This window comes from Colias philodice, chromosome 17 (assembly GCF_061535455.1).
Source record: "Colias philodice isolate Cphi_HAF_F1 chromosome 17, ilColPhil1 Martin Lab GWU primary, whole genome shotgun sequence".
NCBI lineage: Eukaryota > Metazoa > Arthropoda > Insecta > Lepidoptera > Pieridae > Colias > Colias philodice.
In genome coordinates, this window is record NC_143102.1 from 4,657,276 (window position 1) to 4,680,675 (window position 23,400).

Genomic DNA, 23,400 nt, shown 5'->3' on the forward strand with positions numbered 1-23,400 from the left:
ATATAAAATATTTTTGAACTGAACCTTGAGATGTCAATTAAAGTGTCATTCTGAATGACGTATGTCAGATGTCTATCGATTATTAAATCGGCAATTCGGCAATCGGCTATTGAAAAAGTAAATAAAACTTATAGCTCTACGATAAAAGGTTACGGTATGTAATAATGTACTACTTTTTGATTTTATGTGTGAAATGGGAATTCATATAATATTAAATTCATTCCAATTTATTAATAGATGTTGAATAATTAAATGAAAATTTTATTTAGAGATTTTTCCGTTATTTAAGTATTTCATATTCTTCATTTCCCTCCTGTGTGAAATTTCTTAAATTTTGTTAGAAAATTTTATTTTATACTGCTTTTATGCTTATACTTTTTGTTCACACTTCCAGGTTAAATAATTATATTTCGACTAATATTTGAAAATTCTACATTGAAATGTCGAAATCTCGAGGTAATGATAATTGGAAAAGAACACACAACCCAAGAGGCAGGGGATGGAGCGGAGACAGGCAATCTGGACATCGCAGACCTCCTGGATTAAGAGGAAAAGAGATTGGAATGTATTACAGAAATCTTTATAAAACTCAAAAGAAAAAAGACCCAAAAGTGGTAAATGTGATAATTAATTAATATTATTATTTATAAGTTACTTCAATTTACTTTCTAAATATAAAACGATACACTCTCTTTCCATTAAAAAAACCGCATCAAGATCCGATGCATAGTTTTAAAGATTTAAGCAAATAACAGGACAGAGAGAGCGACTGTTTCATACTATGCTATGTGGTGATTATAATATTGATATTGTGTTAAATATATCTCATTCAAATCCACATAAAATATAGTACATGTCAGTTATATGGTATAGCACATATTACATGTTAGTTACACTACATTACTCAAAAACAGTACTGTGGATGGGTGGTTTCATTTATTTGTTGGATTGATTGACAGTATGTTAGATTTTTCACTGTATGTGTTAAATGTTCTGATTAGGTACTAGTTATAACTATTTGTCGCTAGAGGTCGCTGTACCGAAAACGTGTGTTTTTGCATCGCGCTATTGAATTGTTTGTTCATTTATCAAATACCTAGAGTATACTTAGTTCTGCTATTCGCTGAGAGATGGCATATTTTTGTTTTAAGCCATATTTACATCGCACTATTGTAGTTTTTTTGTGTAAACATATATTTGTTTAGAAGAATAAATTTTTGTTGCTCACTTGGAACTTTTGTTTTATTATAATCGTTCCCGAGAGACAGTGGGTGGCAGGCCTTGGTTCGAACATTTTTTGGTCTTCGAGCGCGAATATTAAGAACCTAGACCAGTGGATTTTTGTATTAAAGTACGGCGCGCAAACCGGTAGTGGATTGCTACTGAAGCGCCATTGTGGTGAGCGGCGTAAGCGCATCCATAAGGAGTGTGCATAAGAAGCTGCAGCATTTCCGCGAGAGGGCGCCACCAGCCTATGGGAACCAGTTCAAGCAGCAAGCACTCGCAGTCTAGTGCTACGTTCCGGCAGAGGGCGGGCCTTCCACACAGCAGCAACTGAGCACGACCAACTATAGAGGGCGCCACTTACGACTGGCAACATATTATGAATGGTTTGAAGAAACAACTGTGAGTAAACATTGTGTACTTGTAAAATATTTCATTTCGATCTTCTATCAAGTTACAATTATTAGTGAAGTGTTTGGGACTTTAATTATTTTACGTATATTTAGACCATTGTACTTAGTTTAAAATTTAGAGTTAATTTAGACTTAGAATAATTAAGCAAAAAGTGATTAGACGGGGAATCCATGCCCGATTTTTTCTAAGTTGTTTATAAATTTAAACACTTGTAATTTTTTCAAGTTTATTCTTGAACTTAGAATTTTTACTGATTCTTATTTTTGTTTCATAAACTTGTGTTATTGTTGTTTAACATGGAATCATTGATTAAAGTACAACTAAACAACAAAAATATTATTTACAAGGGCAGGATCAACTTCAAAAAATCTCCTAAAGAAAGATTGACTCGGTTTTATATTGAAACTCGATTAGAAGCACTCGAGTCACAATGGTCAAATTTTCTTAATACTCATAAGTCTATCATCGAAAAGGCATCTGACAAAGATGCAACCACTAACCCATATTTTACGGCTGACGTCTACGACGAAACAGAAGACATTTATTTCAATTATAAATCAGAATTAAAAGAGTTGTTAAATACACAACAAGATAATTTAAATTGTAATAATTGTAGTAAAGCATCTCAAGTCACATCGAAAGTAAAGTTACCCAAAATTAGTTTACCTATTTTTTCCGGTTTATATAACGAATGGACGTCTTTTCGCGATCTTTTTGTTTCACTTATTCACAAAAATGAAACTTTGGACGACGTTGAGAAGCTTCATTACTTGAAAACACATTTATCTGGAGAAGCTGAACAATTATTGAGATATACTCCTGTCACGGCTTCTAATTACACGGAATCTTGGGCAACTCTCATTAAGCGTTATGACAATAAAAGATTTTTGTCTAATTGCATTTTGAAACGATTTATGAATCAGCCAACGATTGTAAAAGAATCTTCAAATTTAATTAAGAACCTTTTAGATACGACACTTGATTGTTTACACGGTTTGCGTACATTAGGTATAGATGTGAGTTCATGGGACACAATCATAATATACATAATTAGCTTAAAATTAGATTCCGAATCGCGTAAGTTGTGGGAGGTGAGAGTTAGTTCGAAAGATGAGTTACCATCCTTTGATAGCATGAAAGAATTCTTGGAAACCCGATTTCGATCCCTAGAATATCTAGATCCTAAACAAAATGTTACTCGTTCACATAATCCTAAATCGTTTCATGTAGCTTCTGTGTCTTGTATTCTGTGTTCTGGTGATCATAAACTGTGTCACTGCAAGGAATTCGCCGCAAAGGACATTGACTCTCGTCGTGAATTTGCCCGAACCAGTAAAATATGTTATAATTGTCTTAATAGAAATCACAATGTTTATTCATGCCGTCAATCTACCCGTTGCCATAAGTGTAAGAAAAGACACCACACACTTCTGCACCCTAAAACTGTCAACGCTGCTGTGACTGATAGTCCAGCAGATGTAAATGTAGCAGCTGCTACATCTTATCAAGGTGAGTCAACCACCCCTGTTTGTTGTTATGCAAATACTCATAGTCAAGGCTTATTAGCCACAGCTTTGGTCAACGTCGAATCGAGATCTGGAGCTGCCTTTGTTTTAAGAGCTTTGATGGATCAAGGCTCTCAGGTTTCCTTTATCACGGAATCTGCAGTCCAGCTTCTTGGCTTGACCAAGTTACCTGCTCATACCGACATACTCCGTCTAGGCGATGACGAAGGCATTTCAATGCCTTCCAAGTGGATTGTTAAGTTTAAATTGCAGTCTCGCCTAGACCCCAATTTTGTTTTATATGTCGACGCGTATGTTTTAACAAGGCTAACCTCACACCTTCCTGAGAGAAGGATCGTTCAGGCTTTGCCGATGGTTTCGCCTTTGGAGTTGGCGGATCCCTCATTCCATACTCCAGGCAGTATTGATTTGCTGTTGAGCACTAGAGTGGTCGGCGCTGTTCTGGAGGAAGGTTTGATAAGAGGACCACCTGGAGCACCAGTTGCTCAAAGGACTAAGCTCGGTTGGATTTTGTCTGGCGAAGTCCAGTCCGTCGAAACTCAAAAGCCGGCTTGCTACGGCGTAGTTGTTAATTCACAGGTGAATATCAATGATCATCTGAAGAAGTTTTGGGAGTTGGAAGAGTCGGAAGATTCTTCAAATTTGGGGGTTATTTTAACTGAAGAAGAACAGAAATGCGAGGAATTTTACTCTAAAACTACCAAAAGAGACGATACGAGTATCGTTAGATTGCCTTTTAAGACAGACAATCCCCAATGCAAGATTGGCAAGTCAGAGGATATAGCTGACGAGGATGTAGATTATCAACGCATTTTGTGGCGTGACAATACGCAAACTGAGTTACATCATTTGCGTTTGTTGCGTGTAACTTTTGGTACATCCTCGGCTCCATACTTAGCCGTGCGTTCCTTGCAGCAATTGGTTCATGACGAAGGACATGATTTTCCTTTGGTAGCAAAACGTGTTTTGTCTGATTTTTATGTCGATGATTTTCTGTCTGGTTGTGAGACTATTTCTGAAGGCGAACAGAATCATCGTCAGTTGTCCGAGTTGTTGAGTCGTGGAGATTTTCAAATTCAGAAGTGGTCCACCAATAGCCATGAATTGTTACTCAAGATAAGAGATGGAACGTGTGATTGTGATGAGAACATTATCTTCGAAAAGGATAATGTTATGAAGATTTTAGGTCTAACATGGGATCGAAATTTTGATGAATTTCAATACACTGTCCATCTACCTACTTTGAAGACTCCAGTAACCAAACGGCGAGTGGTATCGGACATAGCTCGTATATTTGACCCACTCGGATGGATCTCTCCAGTTGTTATAACGGCTAAAGTGTTTATACAACGACTTTGGCTTTCGGGTATTGAATGGGATGAGGAACTTCCTCATCAGCTTTTAAAGGATTGGCTCGTATATCGAGACCGTTTACTTAAACTCACCCAATTTTGCTTGCCCCGGTGGATTCACACTAGTCGACAGGATATTGAGCTCGAACTACAAGTTTTTTGTGACGCTTCCAATAGGGCATTCTCGGCTGTGGTTAATTTGCGATCAGTTGATTCCAACGGCAATATTCATATTAGTCTCATAGCATTAGGGCATGCAGAACCGAGTCCGGTTCCAAGTTTCTGAAACCCGGTTCCAAATCGAGCTCAGAACCGGGTAGAACCGGGTTACCCGGTTCTTTTATAATACCTCGGAAAAAAATACGAAATTAAACAAAAGTAACTGTAAAAGTACCTGAGGGGCCTTTTATTTTACGCGGCTTGTGTCTTATTTTATTTAATTAATAAAGAAACAAAATTTCAATACTTCTCTTTATTTATCAGTCTTATAAAAGTACCTTGTTATCATAATTTCACATATAAACTTAAACCTTATTCATTAACTGCAAACTGTAAAGCAAAAAAAAACCGGCCAAGTGCGAGTCGGACTCGCGCTCCGAGGGCTCCGAACAAACCTATTTTTTATAATGTTGTAACTTTAAAATGTATGTTTCTAGCAATTTTTCCTTTATCTGTGTTATAAGACGTTACTTTTACCAAATTTAAAGGCTCTGTGTGAGAGTATGAGAGTATCCTGTTTTGAGTCCCATGCGAATGACGAAATTTGCGAAAATTTTCAGCATTTACGGCTGTATCTTTTGATGCTTTGGCTTGTGAGTTTGACTTTTTCACAGCATCAAGGGACCGAAGACTTGAGTATTCGATATAAATTTCAGCTTGATACCAAAAACAAAAACATGACTGGTTCATTATATGAAACAGTAAAATCAACAGTTTTTCAAATTCACGACAAATCTAATCAAAATATTTCAGTAGCCTAATTTTTGTCATTTCGAAGCCTATTTTTTTTTGAAGTGAAACTTCTTTATCGGGGTTGGAAAAAAATTTAGTGTAACATTTTTTCGTTACGCGTGACATTTTTCCGTTACGCGCCATCTTTTTCTTATCCCTACCGCACGCGTGATTCGACGTATTTCTGTAAAATTCCATATAGTAAATTATTTTTTGAAAAATAAGGTCATAAAGAAGTTTCACTTCTTACGTGTGTACACTAGTACACACACACATTTTTTTGGTAATACACCCGTAGGAAACTTATAGCATCTAAGGTTAGACGACCAATCAGAGCCACGCTTGACTCTTGAGGCGTGGCACGAAAATTCGCGATGCACCGTGTGAGTCTGACGTTGCCAGATAGAATAAATTTGTTAAAATAATGCAGCAAAATATAAATAATACTTTATATTTTAATATTTTGGTCGGAACCGGGAGAACCGGGTTTCATACAATTCAGACCCGGTTCTCAAGATCATCAAAAAACCCGGGTTTACCCGGGTTTTTCGGAACCGGGTAAACCCGGGTGCATGCCCTACATAGCATCTAAGACCAAGGTAGCCCCTATCAAACAGGTGTCCATACCTCGGTTGTAGTTGTGTGGCGCCGTATTGCTTGCGAAACTTCTAAGTGAAGTTTCAGTCACATTAGGCGTTTCGAAAAATAATTTACATGCGTGGACTGACTCTTCGGTAGTTTTAGCATGGCTGACAAGCCACCCCAGCCGTTGGAAAACTTTTGTTGGAAACCGCGTTTCTGAAATACTTTTCATTATGGATGGCGATCAATGGTCACACGTTCAATCGAAAGACAACCCTGCAGATTGCGCTTCGCAAGGTGTTAGTCCGATGGAATTATTGGAACTTGAGTCATGGATGAAGGGACCTAGTTGGCTCAAAAATAAGTCAATTGAATATAGCAAGGGTGAAGTTAGAAATACACATATTGAGAGCTGGAGGATGATTTGCCTCCTACGCGATTGCTTCATTGGGTTATTTTAGATAAACATACTGGTTCGGACAAGGTCACAAGAGTTGTGTCCTTGCGTTGCATATTAAATGCCCCACCTCAAAGCTGATTGTGCTCCCAGTCACTACACACGTGTAGTTGCATTATTGTATCGAAGTTATTTTTATGTATTTTGTTTTTTTTTTATTATTATTGTTTACAGTCCACTTACTCTATTCTAAAACATGTATTGTGTCTTAAGACGTTACTGCCATTAATGTTTCATGGTGGGCGGTAACGCAGTTATCAATGTATGTAGTTTTAAGTGATGGACATTCTGTCCATGGTGGGCGGAATGTTAAATGTTCTGATTAGGTACTAGTTATAACTATTTGTCGCTAGAGGTCGCTGTACCGAAAACGTGTGTTTTTGCATCGCGCTATTGAATTGTTTGTTCATTTATCAAATACCTAGAGTATACTTATTGTCGAGCCAATTTAATAGGCAACATTTGACGTCTATCAATTTTATCTTCATAGGGTGGTAACCTGCTTAAAAACATCGATTAAAGTGAATTAATCGATACGGACTTGAAACATTTGTCAATCGAACTTGAAACACATGTCAATAATTTATGATGATTTTTATTCCCAAGTAATCAATGCATTCGATTATAGATGTCAGATTTCGATTTTTAGAGTAACGTCTCTGGTATTTAAAAAGAAAAAAGGTTTATTGACACAAAATTGTAGCAACGTCAGTTCTTTAAATCAGAAATTGTTTATTATGTTTAGAATGGTTTATCAGTAAAATCAAATCCTAAAATTACTTGTATCGGTCATTATTATTATAAATATGTTATCGTAATTGAAAAAAGTTAAGCAAATGTGCAGTTCTAACAAAACGAAATATCATATTATTCTAATATGTCGTCGTTACTAGGTTACGTTGTTGAATTTTGTTGAACTGTCAAATGTTGCCTATTAAAATGGCTCTACTATAGTTCTGCTATTCGCTGAGAGATGGCATATTTTTGTTTTAAGCCATATTTACATCGCACTATTGTAGTTTTTTTGTGTAAACATATATTTGTTTAGAAGAATAAATTTTTGTTGCTCACTTGGAACTTTTGTTTTATTATAATCGTTCCCGAGAGACAGTGGGTGGCAGGCCTTGGTTCGAACAGTATGGATTAGCCAATGTCAGCAGCTGATCGTGGATTAGTAAATTTTAAAAGTAAATTTGTAATTATATTATTATTTTTTAGATGAATCTCAAAATTCCTGCTACTATACTAACAGAAGTTGATAACAATTTGGCAATTATAGAAGGCATTGCATCAAAAGAAAATATATCAATAGCAAGCATTAATGATATATTATTTCAAAACTTTAAAATACCAAAGAGCGAAAAAATAAAAAGAAGTGAATCTGATTCAAATATGGACAGTGAAAATGATGGTGATGAAAGTGTGTGTAAGGACCAAAAACGAAATGATTCTGCTGAAAATTTAAACATATCTTTTAAGAATTATCAATCTGCTGATAAGGATAAAATTGTAAAAAATGAAGAATTAATAGAGGCTGAACATGGAAATAAAATGCCAGAAAAATCTCATCATGAAAGATCAGAAAATGTTAGCACATCAAATATTACAGATTCTCTCCCAATAAAAGAAGAGTCAAGTGAAGAAAAACCACCATCTAAACCAACCAATGAGAAAGTTTTTGCATTAAGACAAGAAAAACATTTTAAATATGGATATGAAGATATTATAACAGGAACATTTCAGGAGAAATTAGATGAAAATCTATCGAAGGGTATCCAAATATTATCATCAGATGCAGATACAAATAATCATAATGAGTTATTGCTTAGAGAATATAATAATATGTTAACAATTTCTGCATATAAAAAGATGTTAGAGTTTCGTAAGATTTTACCGGCATATAAAAAAAGAGATCATATTTTAGATGTAATTGATAAAAATCAAGTTATTGTTATCAGCGGTGAAACTGGATGTGGAAAATCAACACAGGTACTATTTATTTGTGTCTTAAAAATAATTACTACATTTTTTTTTAATAATAAAAAGTAACATATTCATATCAAAAGATCCATAAAATTTATCATATTAAGTTTGCACTTACATTCATCTTATTTCAAAATTCTTTCAGATACCTCAATTAATCCTCGATCAGGCTATAATAAATAAAAGGGGTGCCAATACAAAAATTCTAGTCACGCAACCAAGAAGGATAGCAGCTTCATCTCTTGCCATGAGAGTTGCTAATGAAAGAGCCGAAAAGCTCGGAGCATATGTAGGATATAGTGTAAGATTAGAAAGGCAAGTAAATATCACTACATAGTATAAATTATACAACAAAGTCGCTTTTTCTGTACCTATGTATGTATAGATTTAAGTATGTATGTATGCTTAAATCTTTAAAAGTAAGGGATTTTGATGCATTTTTTTAAATAGATATTATGATTGAAAAGGTCTTAGTGTATAATTATACCCGGCGCGGCCTAAGATGATCCCTATGACACTGACAGTTATTCTCAAGAGACAAACTTGTAATGGCGTCACCATTAAATTAGAAACGTATTGGAGGCGTCTAAAAATGGCATTTATTAATTTTTACGTAGCTTTATGCCATTACAATGATATTCCGTTGGAATTATAACAATTCTTAACATTTACGAGAAATTATATCAATCTGACTTTACGTTTACGTCCTTCATAACTTACATCGTTGGCATTTATCGACTAGTGCGGAAAGTATCGATAAACAAATTTCGATAATGGAAACGAGTTCACATTTTTTCCATGCTTAAGCTATAGTTCATTCTCTATTGAATGGAACAGAAGATCGCAGCATAATTAATTAATTAATTACCGTTCGCGTTAATTTACTTACCTATGATAATATAAGTTTTTTAGAAAAATTAAATGGGGGATTCCATTTTCATGATAAAATAATATACACTGTGTTAAACGGGTTAAAGATTACGAGAAAATGATAAGGTGCATTTTTATGTTTTGGAAAACTTTCGTTTTACTTACCGTTTCGTTTACATAATAGACGTTAAAAATTCATTTTATAATATTTGTAAAAACATGTTTACCGACGTGGCTGAATGCAAACCACGCCTTAGCCTATAAAATAGTAAAGTATCGACACGATCCATCATACGAGCAATCACTAAGACGAACTGTCATAGGGATCATCTTAGGCCGCGCCGGGTATAATTAGGTTTTAGATTAAGCGTGCAAAGCCGCGGGCGGAAAGCTAGTTTATTATAAAGCAAAGCCACTTGCTGCTCTGCTTTATAATAAACTAGCTGTCTGTATGTTTACTGAGGTCTTTATAACTATGCAACTGTTTTTGATGTGGGTTTCTTAATAGATAGTGATTCAAGGGTCAGTCACAAAAGCATCTGTTATTTAGAAACAAATTACTTATGCTTAATCAAATTATTTGAAGCAAGGCTTAAAACATTTTTTAATATAAATAATTGCTCATAAAATTGACTTCCAGGGATATCAGGCATCAAAAAGTATAAAGTAACTAGCGGTCCGCCCCGGCTTCGCCCGTGGTACCTACATGTTTAAACTATCCTATCTCTCAAGTTGGATCGAACTGCACATGGTGTGCGAATTTTATTATAATCGGTTAAGTGGTTTAGGAGTCCATTGAGGACAAACATTGCGACACGAGATTTATATATTATGATTTACTAACTTATTTCTCAAATTTTAAACTTCAGGGTGGAATCAAGGGCTAGAGGGAGTATCATGTATTGCACTACTGGTGTTCTCTTAGTAGAATTAGAAGTAAATCAAGCATTAACCAACTTCAGTCACATAATATTGGACGAAGTGCATGAAAGAGATTCCCACATTGATTTAGCTATGTGCATGTTAAAGCAGGTAATTTATATCAATTTTTAATGTAGCTGAATGAACTATTAGGCTGCGTCCCCAGTAGGCAAACAGTTAGCGGCTGACTGAGTGAGCCGCAAATTTGCAGTGAACTGAAATTTGAGTTAGCTGCAGACTTCAATTTTCGTGCGTCGCAAGCAAACTGTTAAAAGTTAGCCGCTTATTTAGCCAAACTGAGTCACTACGCCCGGCGAACAACCAATCGCCGCCGCCGACTGGAACCGGTTTTGGGTGGGAGTCGGCCGCTCACTAAGATAGTCGGCGCGCGTAACGCTGCAAACTGCGTACAGTGAGCGCAAAACTAGCAAACTGTGAACACTCCATTTGAAATATATGGAAGGGCGTACTAATCCGATACGCCGCTAACTCAGTCGGCGGCTAACTGTTTGCCTACTGGGGACGCAGCCTTATACTTCTTACTTGCCTCTTCTATAGAGATTAGGGCTTGGGCTGGGCTTTTTGTATTATGTAATTACTTATGATCTATAAAATATACAAAATATATACACAAAAATTGCATAAACTTTCAACTGAGAATTTTTCGACCATTAATATTTATATCAATCAATTTTAGATATTAAAAAAACGCAAAGACCTGAGACTTATTTTAATGAGTGCAACACTAGATGCCGACGTACTTTCAAACTACTTTGACGATTGTCCAGTTGTTCACATTGAGGGCCTCGCGTACCCTGTAGAAGATGTATATCTAGAAGATATACTGAAATTCACCAACTTTAAATTGGAAGAAGAACCACCAAAACCTAAAAAGCCTAGATGGATGAAACATAGAGACAAGGGTAAAGGTCATGTGGATCCAGATGAAATGGAGAAAGATATACAATATAAAGCAGAAATTGGTAAGATCCCATCCAAGAAAATGTTTCAATTTTCTTTTCAGTAAAATTATAATGTACTAATAATTATTTTGAAATTGTATTCAAAGCATTTTTAGAATGATTATTGATTTATTTAATAAATCTTTAACTTTTTTACAAATGCATATTATATAATTAATTTTTATTTTCAGCGCCATGGCTTGAGTCAGTTAAAAAAGATTTGACGCCTCATGTCTATAAAACGCTTCAAGATTCACGAATAGAAAAATTGAACATTAATCTTATACTTGAGCTGCTAATTTATATCTGTAAAGGAGATCCGGGCGCAATATTAGTATTTCTGCCAGGAATGGGTGAAATTGGCAAGCTGATTAGAAGTATGGAAACTAGCAACCAGTTTCCGAGTTCGAGATATGAAATATATCCGTTACATTCAAAATTAGCTACATTAGAACAACACAAAATATTTGATAGACCTCCGAATGGTATACGAAAAATAATTATCGCAACAAATATCGCTGAGACTTCTATTACCATTGATGACATTGTATATGTAATAGACTGTGGTAGATTGAAAATAAGTGGATTAAATGTTACTAAAAATATATCTACCTTAGACATACAATGGGTTGCGAAAGCTAATTTGCGTCAAAGGTAAAAACAATCATTTTCCAAGTTTGTATTTTGAATATATCTAATTTCTGCGTATTAAATTATAGTTAATTAATTGTATTCTATTAGAAACTAGGAATAAATTAGTGCCCTATTTATTTGTATATATGTACCCAAAAGAATTATTATTTAAAATATATTTCAGACGAGGTCGTGCCGGTCGCTGCCAGCCTGGTATTTGTTACCACTTATTAACTTCATACCGTGCAAATAAACTCCCTGACAGACTGTTACCGGAATTGCAAAGGAGTAATCTCTTAGAGCCAGTATTAATGGTGAAGAAACTGCGACTTGGTATGGCGGTTGAAGCCTTCCAAATGGTGCCTTCGCAACCAGCTAAGAGTACTGTTGAATGGGCTGTGAGACATTTACAAAAGTGAGTTCGATTTATGAATTACGAGTTTTATTTCTTGGAATAATAGAGTATTTTTATTTTAAGCTATTGCATAGCTTCTATCGCGGGCCTTTAGCGCGGGGACCGAATCGAGAAATTCCGTAACGAAAAAACCTCACGCTCCCCACTCTGACGGGCGCGGAGGTGTGGCTTGAAGGCATGCTTTGCAATAGCTTTACCGCGGCAGTCCCCGAGTGTCACACGTGTTTTTTTTTTGTTAATTTACTTTTTTATTGATCATTTTTTTAATTGTTCTATTGTATGTATTTTAAAATATGCAGTATCAAGTACGTACATTAAAATTCCAAAAGTTACCAGTAGATCTATCACGTCGTAATATCATCCGAATAAGTTTACTTTGAATTGATATTTTATGATTTTCTAACGAATAGATTATATAATTATACATATTAGTTTTGATGACTACCAATTCACGCTTTTTATACGCGTAATTTTGTCACAATATTTGTTTTTGAATCTACAGATTCAACTATACTGCATGTTAAGACTAAATAAATATAGCTATAAGTAATAAGAAGTGTTAAGACTTATTGAACATGACTATCCATACTAATATATAAATGCGAAAGTAACTCTGTCCGTCTGTCTGTTACACCATCACGCCTTAACTACTGAACCAATTTGAATGAAATTTGGTATAGAGATATTTTGATACCCAAAAAAGGACATAGGCTACTTTTTACCCAGGGACATAGGATAGGTTTTATCCCGGAAATCCCACGGGAACGGGAAATTTGCGGATTTTTCTTTGACTGCGCGAGCGAAGCCGCGGGTGGAAAGCTAGTAAATAATAACTTATCGTTCAGATGTGGAGCGTTAGACGACAAGGAAACATTAACTCCCCTTGGTTGGCACTTGGCTCGGCTGCCCATACACCCCGCGGCGGGAAAGTTACTGTTACTAGGCGCTCTGTTTGGTTGCCTCGATAGAGCCGCTAGTGTTGCCGCTGTATGGAGTTTTAAAGACCCCTTTCAGCTTGTACTCGGTAAGTTATTGTTTTTAAGTAAAAAGCCAGCTTTCTACTCTTGTACTTGGCAAATTTTACGATTTATTAGTAAAACAAAAAAACAGTAAAAGCCAGGCATTTTTAGATGTAGGAAATTTTTGCATTTTTTCTTTTTTCGCAGCTCTGATGTCACAGATGAACGCTTACATAATATATGGTGCTTAATATGTTACGCTCAAAGACAGAAAACGCTGATTGAGCGAAAAAATAGCTCATAACGCAAAAATAATAAAGATTACTTGTCATACTCATTAATGTAATAAAGTTAATTAAATACAGAGCTTCATAAAAATAATAAACGACAACTCGTTTACGTAATATGTATTCAAATCTTTAAATTCTATTAACAAAAGTCAAATTCTAGGCAAGGAGTTTGAAACGAAACAGATAAAACGATCCTTGGCTTTGGGCGAACCTAGTGACCATGTGGCCATTTCTGAAGCAATAATGCAATGGGAAATGCAACCAAACAGGGAAAAGCGATCATTCGCATATGAAAACTACTTATCAAGCAATACATTGGAACTACTCCGCGATATGAAAAGACAATTGGGAGATAATTTAAAGCAAATGGGATTCTTGGCGAACGGCGATATACAATCAGAGTGGGAAAATCGTAATTGGAATAATATAAGCCTTTTCAAAGCGATCGTCGCTGCTGCATTGTATCCCAACTTGGCACAAGTTCAGTAAGTTCTTTTATTTATAATTTTACTCACTCTCATGTAATGTAAATTAATTATTAAATAGTGTCAACAATCATCGATATTACAATTTTTTACACATTTATCTTCTCAAAACATTATCCATCCATAAAGGCGTGTCATTTTTTGTTTTACATAAAAAATGACATACATATAATATTACAATTTACAAGTAATAATTTATTTATTAATTCAGTTGGCGTAATTTGAGAAGTTACAAAAGGCCTGCAACAATAACCGCATACTGTCCAGAAGACGGTAAGGTGAAAGTACACCCAAGCAGTGTGATGACGCAACAAACGTCCAGAAAACACGTGCCTACTAGGGAACAGCTTTGCAATAACCCTGGTGCGAACTGGCTTGTGTACTGGCTTAAACAGAAGTCCAGTGATTTATTCCTTATCGAAGTTACTCTTGTGTACACGCTACCTCTGCTGTTCTTTGGAGAGTTTTTCGTTCAGGACGGTAAGATCATGGACGTATAAAAAAAGACGGACGCCGTATTACGAACAAACAACGTGAAGCCACCATAGTAAGCTAGCGATCGTGTAAAGACAATAAACACGCACACACTCTCACCATAGTAAGCTAGTCGGCCGCCATTACGTCGTGAACTACCGACTGATTAACTGCGTCACTGTTTCACAAAAAATATTTAAAATGCCGTCTTGCGTGGTTAAATGGTGTCGCAACAGTACAATTTTAAATAACAAAACACAAGGGATTACATTCCACAGGGAAGCAAGGTATTTCTTTTATGTTTTAATGACAAAATTATTACGGCAAAATTTATAGAAGAAAATACAGCCGCCATTGTCATCAACACAGCTGTTGCCATGGCAACATGGCAGACACACATGGATGTTTCGCCGCCATTACTAGGCTTCACTCAATGTTTAGGCGATATACCGTCCGTCTTTTTTTATACGTCCATGGGTAAGATATACTTAATTAAAAGTAAAAATTTTCATTGTTCATATTTTTTCACGTTTCACGTCTGAAGGAATGTATTTAAACGTCGGTGTATATCTAAAGGACCTATAATTAAAAAATGTTGATTTAAAAGTTGTAAATGAATTTTATATACTTTATTAAGTACTTATTGGTTTTATGAACATCTATTGTTTTTTATAGATTACTATTTTATTTTTGCATATTTTTTTTTTATTTACAGATCCCGAAGATTCGAACAACTGTTTTATGACCATGTCAAGTATAAATGTGCGATGTGATAAAAATACCACAAACAGAATTCTCAAACTTCGTTATTTGCTCGACAAAGTTTTAGCTAACAAAGTTATGACGACGAGTACACGCCATTCCGTTAAGCATAGTGAATTTGAAGAACAAGTTTTAAGGTAAGGCATTGTTTTAATGTATAAACATTTACCCAAGTTTTGCTGAAAGCACTACTGTTTACATCGAACTTGAGTGGGCATGCACAATTGCACAAGTTCTATGTAAATATGAGGATTATTGACTAAGCTGACGTAATATTATACTGAGAAATTTTAAAAAGATAAATATTATAATGATATACGAAACGAAAGTAAATTTTGAAATATGTATATAAAAAATTTAGCAAATTTTGTATGTTTCAGCGCTGTGATACAATTTATAACTGCTGAAGATGAACAAGCTGAATATTACGATGACGGCTCCTTGTCGGATACGTCGGACAGAGATACTGCTTATTAATATTTTTAAATATAAACTCTAAGAAAAGAGCAGAGATCACTTTCTTGAAGCTCGTCGTCGAACATGAGCGTTCACATTGTAAATAAATAATTAATATTTAAATGATAAGCCTTTTTTTTCACTTATAACCTTCATTTGACTGAATCGGAATAATTAAAGGTACCTATAATACATACAATACAGTACAATATATTTTTGTACAATACATTATAATTTTACCTTTACCAGATTCTTATTTTGATCTATTTAAATAAAAGATACGAAACGTGGCAACACTTCATATACCTAGGTAACAACACAATCCACAACTTTATCAGTCAATGGACTAATGACCTTGATTAAAATTAAAACAGTTGATAGCTAACCTCTCTACACAAAGTAAACAACCAAGTTATAGCAATGATGCAAAGAAATATTCAAGCAAGTATTAACTAAAATAAATAGGTACTTTTTACTACTATAACATGTTATTTTAAAATATCGTCTAATATTAAATTTCTATTACTTTTAGAGAATATTGTTTCGGCCTTTTGTCTTGTCCAGATACATAAACACAAAAAACCAATATCTCATAATAAATGAAGAAAATGGTACTAGAGAAATTACTCTTAATCATGAAAAAACTAAGTAAGTAACATAGAGTAAAGTAATAACTGGGAGAATATTATTACTATTTACCTACTTTTTTTACATTAATGATAAAATATTTTACTGCACAGAAATTCTCTTTCCCTTGATATGATGAGCAATCTTATTGAAGCGCTCAACCACAATAATAATGAACAATCCCTGAGAGCTATTGTGTTATCAGCAAATGGTAATGTATTTTCAGCGGGACATAACCTGAAGGAATTAGTAAGTTTTCATTTTAGATAATTTTTTAAGCTCTTCAAAATCCATAATCAATATGAATTTGGTTGTAAAATATTTATTTATTATGTACATTTTTTCCTCTAGTTTAGTTAGTTTTTATAATTATTATTAAAACTTTATTTTTATCAATAAGCAACAAACTACTGGAATTGACCAGCACAAGCTTGTATTTAATAAAGCCTCTGAATTGATGACATCAATAATTAAGAGTCCTGTGCCAGTAATAGCTAAGGTAATTAAATGCCATAATTTTCAATGTTTTTAACTTTTATGCAGTAACAATATATTTATAGGTACATATTGTTAGGTAAATGGATTTGCAGCTGCAGCAGGATGCCAACTGGTTGCAACCTGTGATATGATTGTGAGCTCTCAAAATAGCAAATTTTCTACACCAGGGTATGAAATATATATTGATTACAGTATCATATACTATCTGTAATCCATTATTGCTTTGTGGTGTATGTCTAATAAGAATTTGGTTTTAAATTTACTGATTTCCTAAGTTGTAGCACAGATAATATAATACTGGGTTGTAGCAACCTATAATGGAAAAATACATTTCAGGGCAAATTTTGGAATATTTTGTTCTACACCTGGGATTGCTGTTGGAAGAAGCATACCTAAATCTCGTGCAATGTATATGTTACTAACTGGTTTGTAGCTCACCTTTGCCCTTTTGATTAATAAAATGTTTCATATAGGTATTATCTCATAATATTTTTAACAGGTGAACCTTTAACTGCTCAAGAAGCGTATGAAAGTGGACTTGTTACTAAAGTTGTACCAGTTGAAGAATTAGATAGTGAAGTAAACAACATCATAGACAAAATTAAACACAAAAGCCGCAGTGTAATTGCTCTTGGTAAAGAATTCTATTACAAACAAATTGAACTAAACATTTTCGACGCTTATAAGTTGGGAGAGGAAATAATGGTAAAAAATATAAATTCAAGTGATGGACAAGAAGGAATAAGAAGCTTTGTTGAGAAAAGAAAGCCTGTGTGGAATCATGATATGTGAGGATTATAAATATAATTAAAATACTTTAATATTTACACCTATATTTATTTATAAGGTACTATAATAAACATTTAATGATATCCAAAGCGAACAAAAATGTAAGCAGACTACTTCACATTTCGCACATATATACAACACAAAATATAATATGTATGTAGCTTATTTTGTATCATTACATTCTTTGAAAAACATATAAAATCAATGTGTGGAATATAAACCATACTATGAATAAGTGCTGTGTGCATTTTATTAACTAATGTTTATGGATATTATTGTCTGAGGATAAAAATGTTCATTCTCAATTAACAATGTATCAAATTCATAGAATTTTTTACACAAAATTACAAAAAACTTGTGCAAATTTTTTCTTTACAACTAATGAATGATTTTTTTTTATATGAAAGAACTAAGAAGTCATCTATAATTTTTCATCAGTAAGTAACCTATGAAAAAGTATATTTAGCCAAAATTATACATACAATTTTTGATTATTAAAAGCTGTGTAAATAATTTTCAATTACATTTAAATGGAGACCTAATGGATCTTATAATCTAGAAGTAATTAAAAAGTATAAGATTTGGTATTTAAATCATGTCAGCCAGACATGCTTCATACAATGAACCCAAATAACCATGGAACATTGTTCATTTTATTGCAGAAATTATTATTTTTATTTTTTTCTACCATGTAATAAAAGTTCATAGCTATTTTAAAATTACTAGCATCAATGACATTCAATGTAAAAGTGTATGTTTCAATCCAATTTCTGATGTATGCTACAACAATATGAATTGGTAATTTGATAATGTAAAATACTGCATAATTATGGCAAAATTATAGCATACTTGAATAATATTATTAAAGTTACCCATTCACAAAAGCCACAAAATTTTATAGACATCGAATACATAATCATAGCTCTCGATATAAAATGCAATGGAAAGTAAGATAATAAATCTGACTCTTACATTACACAATAAATATATTGGTATATAATTAAATTACATACAAATTTTAGTCTTTCAATTCAAGTTAGTTTGACAGCATTTTTAATATGTTGTCCAGCCTTTTGGGAATGTGTGGTGAACTTTCCCAAGATCCCTGTTGGGTTTCACTTCTTTGCTAGTTCATTGGACAGCCAGTCCAACCCCTCATAAAGACCCTGGCCTTGAGTTGCACATGTTGCTTGGATATACCACTACAAGAAAAAAATTGTATTAGGAACAGCTAGGATTATTGATTATTATAGAAAATCTATGACAATATACTCACACGACGGTTTCTTAAATTGTTAAGATTCAATGCACTTGTAAGTTCAGCTGCTGTCATAGCATTTGGCATATCTTGTTTGTTCGCAAACACCAGAATCACAGCATCCCTTAGTTCATCTTCTTTTAACTACAAAAAGGAAAATGTTCTATATATCTCAATAACAAGTTACATATTATTGTTTATTGTATATTATTTTGAATGCACTGACTGACTTACCATATTGGCTAGTTCGTTCTCAGCTTCTGCTATTCTTTTAGTATCACTGGAATCAACAACAAAAATAAGTCCTTGGGTGTTCTGGTAATAGTGACGCCATAAGGGTCGGATTTTATCTTGGCCACCGACATCCCAAACAGTGAAACTGATGTTCCTGTACTCGACTGTCTCTACATTGAAGCCAATTGTTGGGATTGTTGTCACAATCTCGCCCAACTTAAGTTTATAAAGTATGGTAGTTTTGCCAGCGGCATCAAGTCCAACTGAAAATATATTTAATTGTAATTCAAATTACCACGATTCTTTCATAAATACAATTGTATACGGATTATAAGACAATAAAAAACGTTCTACGTATGTAATCTGAACATGGTGCTGTCATCACTCACCCATTAGAATACGCATTTGTTTTTTTCCAAAGAGCCTCGTAAAAACACTTGAAATAGTTAAACCCATTTTGACAATTTATCCAAAAGCTACTAAATATATATAGGTAAGAAAAGATGAATCACTTTTTTAGAAATTTCCTCACAATTTAGCAGTAACACATAATCAATGAATAAGGAATCACACATAATCCACAACACCATACATTAGACGTCAATTTCTGATTCGTCGACGCATTTAACGTCACAGATTATAACAGATTACAGATCTCAAAATATATTCACGTTCGTAAGGCCGCCAAGGCTAAAATGTACCTTAAGGGCCATCGAGTTGGGCAACCAAAATTTTTTTGGAGAAAGGTCTATGCCTAAGTAACTGACCCGTAAAATCTTAACCGGCGGAGATTTATAGTTTTTTAGAAATTAATTATCAAAGTTTCATAATTTTTCATACAATTTCGAGCAACCATCTTGACATTTGTTTTTTTTGTTGCGTTTCGTTTTTGCAAGTACAATTCTTGTAAAATGTAATTTTTTTCAATGATGGAATATTATGTATTCAATATTAAGCTGCGAAAGTCCGAATCTAGCTAAAAAACGTTACGCTAAAATAAGCATTGCATTATCATAAGACTTGCCACAGAACCGAAGCTGTCAACCCCGAATTCCACGTGGTCTTGTCTGCCCTACCCCTAGAGTGTATGTAAAAAGCCGGAGGCGCGGAGGGAGAGCAGCCCTCGCCCGCCGTGACAAAGCTCGGGAGCCGTGCGGAGCGGAGCGGCTGAGGCTGGTCGCTGAAGGCGACCAACAAGCCGAAGCTGCGAAGCGGAGTACGGGCGACCTTGCTTTGTCACGCAAGGGCGGAAGGGCTGCACTTCCCGTAGCGCCGGAGCTAAGGCAGTGTCTGACACAATATAAAAATCGATTTCTGAAAAATCGATTTTTTTCAAATTTGTATTTGCAATGTAAATATAAGTCCATTTTTATGTAGCCCAAGAATGGTACCATAATAAACAATCTCTGGGATCTCTTATCAGTAAAATCAGGAATTTTTTTAGTTCAGGGAATTCGATAATATTGTGAGTACATTCAGTTAATTCTAAATATTTTTTTTTTACCATAAAAGAAAAAATCGAAAGACGATTTGAGATCGAGCACACCAATTGGGTTAGCCCGCTTTGAGTAGCAGATCTGAATCGGAGCACCCTGACTTGAGTCAAATTAGGTCACTTTGAGTAGCAGATCTGAATCAGAGCACCCCAACTTGAGTCGATTTAGGTTACATTGTGTAGCATATCCGAATCAGAGCACCCCAACTTGAGTCGAGTTAGGTCACTTCGAGTAGCAGATCCGAATCGGAGCACCCTGATCCCACGTGGTTTTGTCTGTCACACAACTAGAGTGTTTTTGTAAAGAGAGGGGGCGACGAAGCGAGTCTTCTGGCGAAGCCCACTCGTTTCCCCCTCCTTAAAAAAGTTTACATTTTCACCCGAAACTATTAAAAAAAATGTCAAAAATTACTGTATTTTATGTTGTATTCTTATCCCCCCTCCTTTTTCCAACCCTCCCTGCCAAATCTCCTCTCCATTACCCCCTTTTTCCTATTACATTTCGTAACATAACCTCAAAAATTGTTTTGCATTTTTTTCGAAAAGGGGGGGGGGGTTCCGAACCTCCCCCTTCACAGAGGGGGTTCCTCTCCCCCCCTCCTCACCTCCTAGCCCCCCTTTACCCCCCCCTTCAACGGCCCTTAAAGTACATTTTTACCGCCGCCTATCCATCTGCATGAAAACTTCCGCAAGAAATGTCTGACAGTCTGTCTGACAGCAACAGGCAACTTGCAAGTCTAATTCTGCGTTTCCACCTGCAAGTAGAGTGCGTTTCACGAAAGAGTTCCCCTGCCGTTATGTTGGCATACCTGACTGTCAAAAACGAAAATATTTTTTTTTAATCAAAAATTACAGAGAAAATATTCTCCTTTCTTCCTAGCCTTATCCCGTATCTTACGGGGTCGGCTGCCTAGAAAGGAGAATATTTTCTCAGTCATTTTTGATTAAAAAAAAATATTTTCGTTTTTGACAGTCAGGTAAGCCAACATAACGGCAGGGGAACTCTCTCGTGAAACGCACTCTAGACTTGCAAGCTGCTGTCAGACAGACTGTCGGACATTTCTTGCGCAAGTTTTCTTGCAGATGGATAGGCGGCCTTATAGGGTAACGGCACCAGTGGTCAGCCAGGCACCAGTGATCAGCCTATTGCGTTGTTTATTGGCCATAAATATCGCTGTAATCAAAATAACCAAATCACGCGCACCTTAATGGAAGCTCTGTTTCGTTATTGGTTCATGCATCACGCGATAGGAGCAGCAGGGGGTCAGGGGAGAGAAGTAAACACGTTCGTACAGGTGCTGTCCGCCGACAAGAGCAGAAGTGTCATGTCTGCAATATTTTTTGTTTCATGTGGTGCTCTTTTGAAAGGTGAGAAATAACATATTTTAGTATGAAATGTGATTGTGTTTTATAGATAATAACTTTATAGATTACTTAGAGCATTTAATTTTGTGAAATTTGATAAAAAATATTGTTTTTTTACTTAAAAATTTGAGGGGCTGACCATTGGATACTGATTTTTTATGAAAGATCCAATGGACAGCCCCTGGGGCTGATTACTGGGATTATTCCTAAATGTTAGAAAACCCAGTGGTCAGCCGCATTTCAAAATATTTTTTTCAAGCGGCTGACCACTGGGTCTCAATCTGTGGTCTCAATGATCCAGTATTCAGCATTGAGATAATATTAATAGGAGACGACACCGCCTACATCACTTATGTTCCACTCAACATACGTCATGTGACGTATGTTGAGCGGTATTTTTTAATGGTTTTAAAGTGAAACGTATCAAACATGCCTTCGTGTGTGTTACGATATTGCACAAATAATACAAAGAATACGGAAAAGTGCAAAGGAATAACTTTCATCGTTAAGTACCTAACTAAATAATAATTTTTAAAACTTAGTTAGAGCAAAAAAATGGCGCACAGATTTTGTTCGTGGTGTCTCCTCCATACGTAGTAATATTATCTCAATGGTATTCAGCCACGATGTTATTGAAATAATTTTTGAAGTATAAATTCGAATGTTTGTGTTTAAATCTATAAGTAATACTTCATGTTAGTTAAGTTTTACCTGAAATAATTGTATTATGTGTATTCATATCCAAAAGTTATTATTGTTCCCTTTTTTCTAGCTAAAAATGCCGCCAAGACAACAGTATCCTCCAGAGAAATCCTCCGAAAGAGATCCTCCTGTGGTTGATTATAATTACATATATATTATATTGTGGATTATAGATACATCAATAATATTATAAACTAATATCGCTGATTTCTTTAAAAATAATTATTGCTGTTTTTATGATAAATAATAAGAAGTACCTAGAAAATAAGAAGACACAAAGAGATTGTAATAGTATGTTTAAAATAATATTTGTATTATGTGCGATATACATTTTAAACATTTTGCTATAAAAATGTGATTAATATAGTTGATTTTGATATAACATTGTTTATTTTGATCTCATAATTAGTTATACTTACTAAAGGCTGAACACTGGGTTCAACAAGGCTGTTTATTGGTTTTTAGAGGCTGTTCACTGGGACACTGGGCCATTTTTTGTTTAAAATTAATTATATATTTTACTAAGAGAATTATTGTTTTTGATAAACGCTGATTCGAAACTACAATAAACAATAAATCCATACATGTTGTACGTTTTTTTATTCGACGATTGTTGTAGAAATGGCAATTGTCAAAACTTCAAAAAGCTGTTATGAGGCTGACCACTGGTGCCGTTACCCTATATTGTTATCAATATTATAAATTATCATTATCGA

The 23,400-nt window shown here is 34.7% G+C and overlaps 4 protein-coding genes and 1 long non-coding RNA gene across 7 annotated transcripts; 4 read left to right on the plus strand and 1 right to left on the minus strand.

Moving 5' to 3' along the window:
• The first annotated feature begins 69 nt into the window (after nt 1-69).
• Rhau (ATP-dependent RNA helicase Rhau) lies at nt 70-15,839 on the plus strand. Of its 3 annotated transcripts, none has more exons than XM_089706001.1 (13): nt 70-154; nt 395-614; nt 7,725-8,495; nt 8,635-8,804; nt 10,229-10,391; nt 10,978-11,263; nt 11,434-11,896; nt 12,060-12,290; nt 13,136-13,314; nt 13,700-14,024; nt 14,236-14,504; nt 15,214-15,397; nt 15,641-15,839. In XM_089706001.1, exons 2-13 carry the CDS (start codon nt 441-443, stop codon nt 15,735-15,737), a joined length of 3,312 nt encoding a protein of 1,103 aa, XP_089562127.1. In that variant the 5' UTR covers nt 70-154; nt 395-440; the 3' UTR covers nt 15,738-15,839. The 3 variants fall into 3 exon arrangements, with proteins under 3 accessions (XP_089562127.1, XP_089562128.1, XP_089562130.1); XM_089706002.1 differs by having other exon boundaries at nt 70-148; XM_089706004.1 differs by having other exon boundaries at nt 143-158.
• Nucleotides 989-4,802, plus strand: LOC149481027 (uncharacterized). The gene has a single exon (XM_089706083.1). It carries the CDS (start codon nt 1,935-1,937, stop codon nt 4,800-4,802), a length of 2,868 nt encoding a protein of 955 aa, XP_089562209.1. The 5' UTR covers nt 989-1,934.
• Nucleotides 15,840-16,025: 186 nt separating the features above from the next.
• LOC149481028 (enoyl-CoA hydratase domain-containing protein 3, mitochondrial) lies at nt 16,026-17,653 on the plus strand. The gene is made up of 7 exons (XM_089706181.1): nt 16,026-16,181; nt 16,249-16,364; nt 16,457-16,592; nt 16,744-16,842; nt 16,918-17,009; nt 17,178-17,266; nt 17,341-17,653. The coding sequence occupies exons 3-7, from the start codon at nt 16,476-16,478 to the stop codon at nt 17,631-17,633; spliced, it is 690 nt and encodes a 229-aa protein (XP_089562307.1). The 5' UTR covers nt 16,026-16,181; nt 16,249-16,364; nt 16,457-16,475; the 3' UTR covers nt 17,634-17,653.
• A 4-nt stretch (nt 17,654-17,657) lies between these two features.
• On the minus strand, nt 17,658-19,670 carry Arf4 (ADP-ribosylation factor 2). Its single transcript, XM_089706182.1, has 4 exons — nt 19,512-19,670; nt 19,123-19,385; nt 18,907-19,032; nt 17,658-18,832 (listed from the first exon to the last, which is right to left on the minus strand). The coding sequence occupies exons 1-4, from the start codon at nt 19,576-19,578 to the stop codon at nt 18,746-18,748; spliced, it is 543 nt and encodes a 180-aa protein (XP_089562308.1). The 5' UTR covers nt 19,579-19,670; the 3' UTR covers nt 17,658-18,745.
• A 2,049-nt stretch (nt 19,671-21,719) lies between these two features.
• On the plus strand, nt 21,720-23,267 carry LOC149481030 (uncharacterized). The gene is made up of 2 exons (XR_016316928.1): nt 21,720-21,985; nt 22,755-23,267. It is a non-coding gene; the product is annotated as an uncharacterized LOC149481030 (long non-coding RNA).
• The last annotated feature ends 133 nt before the right edge of the window (nt 23,268-23,400 follow it).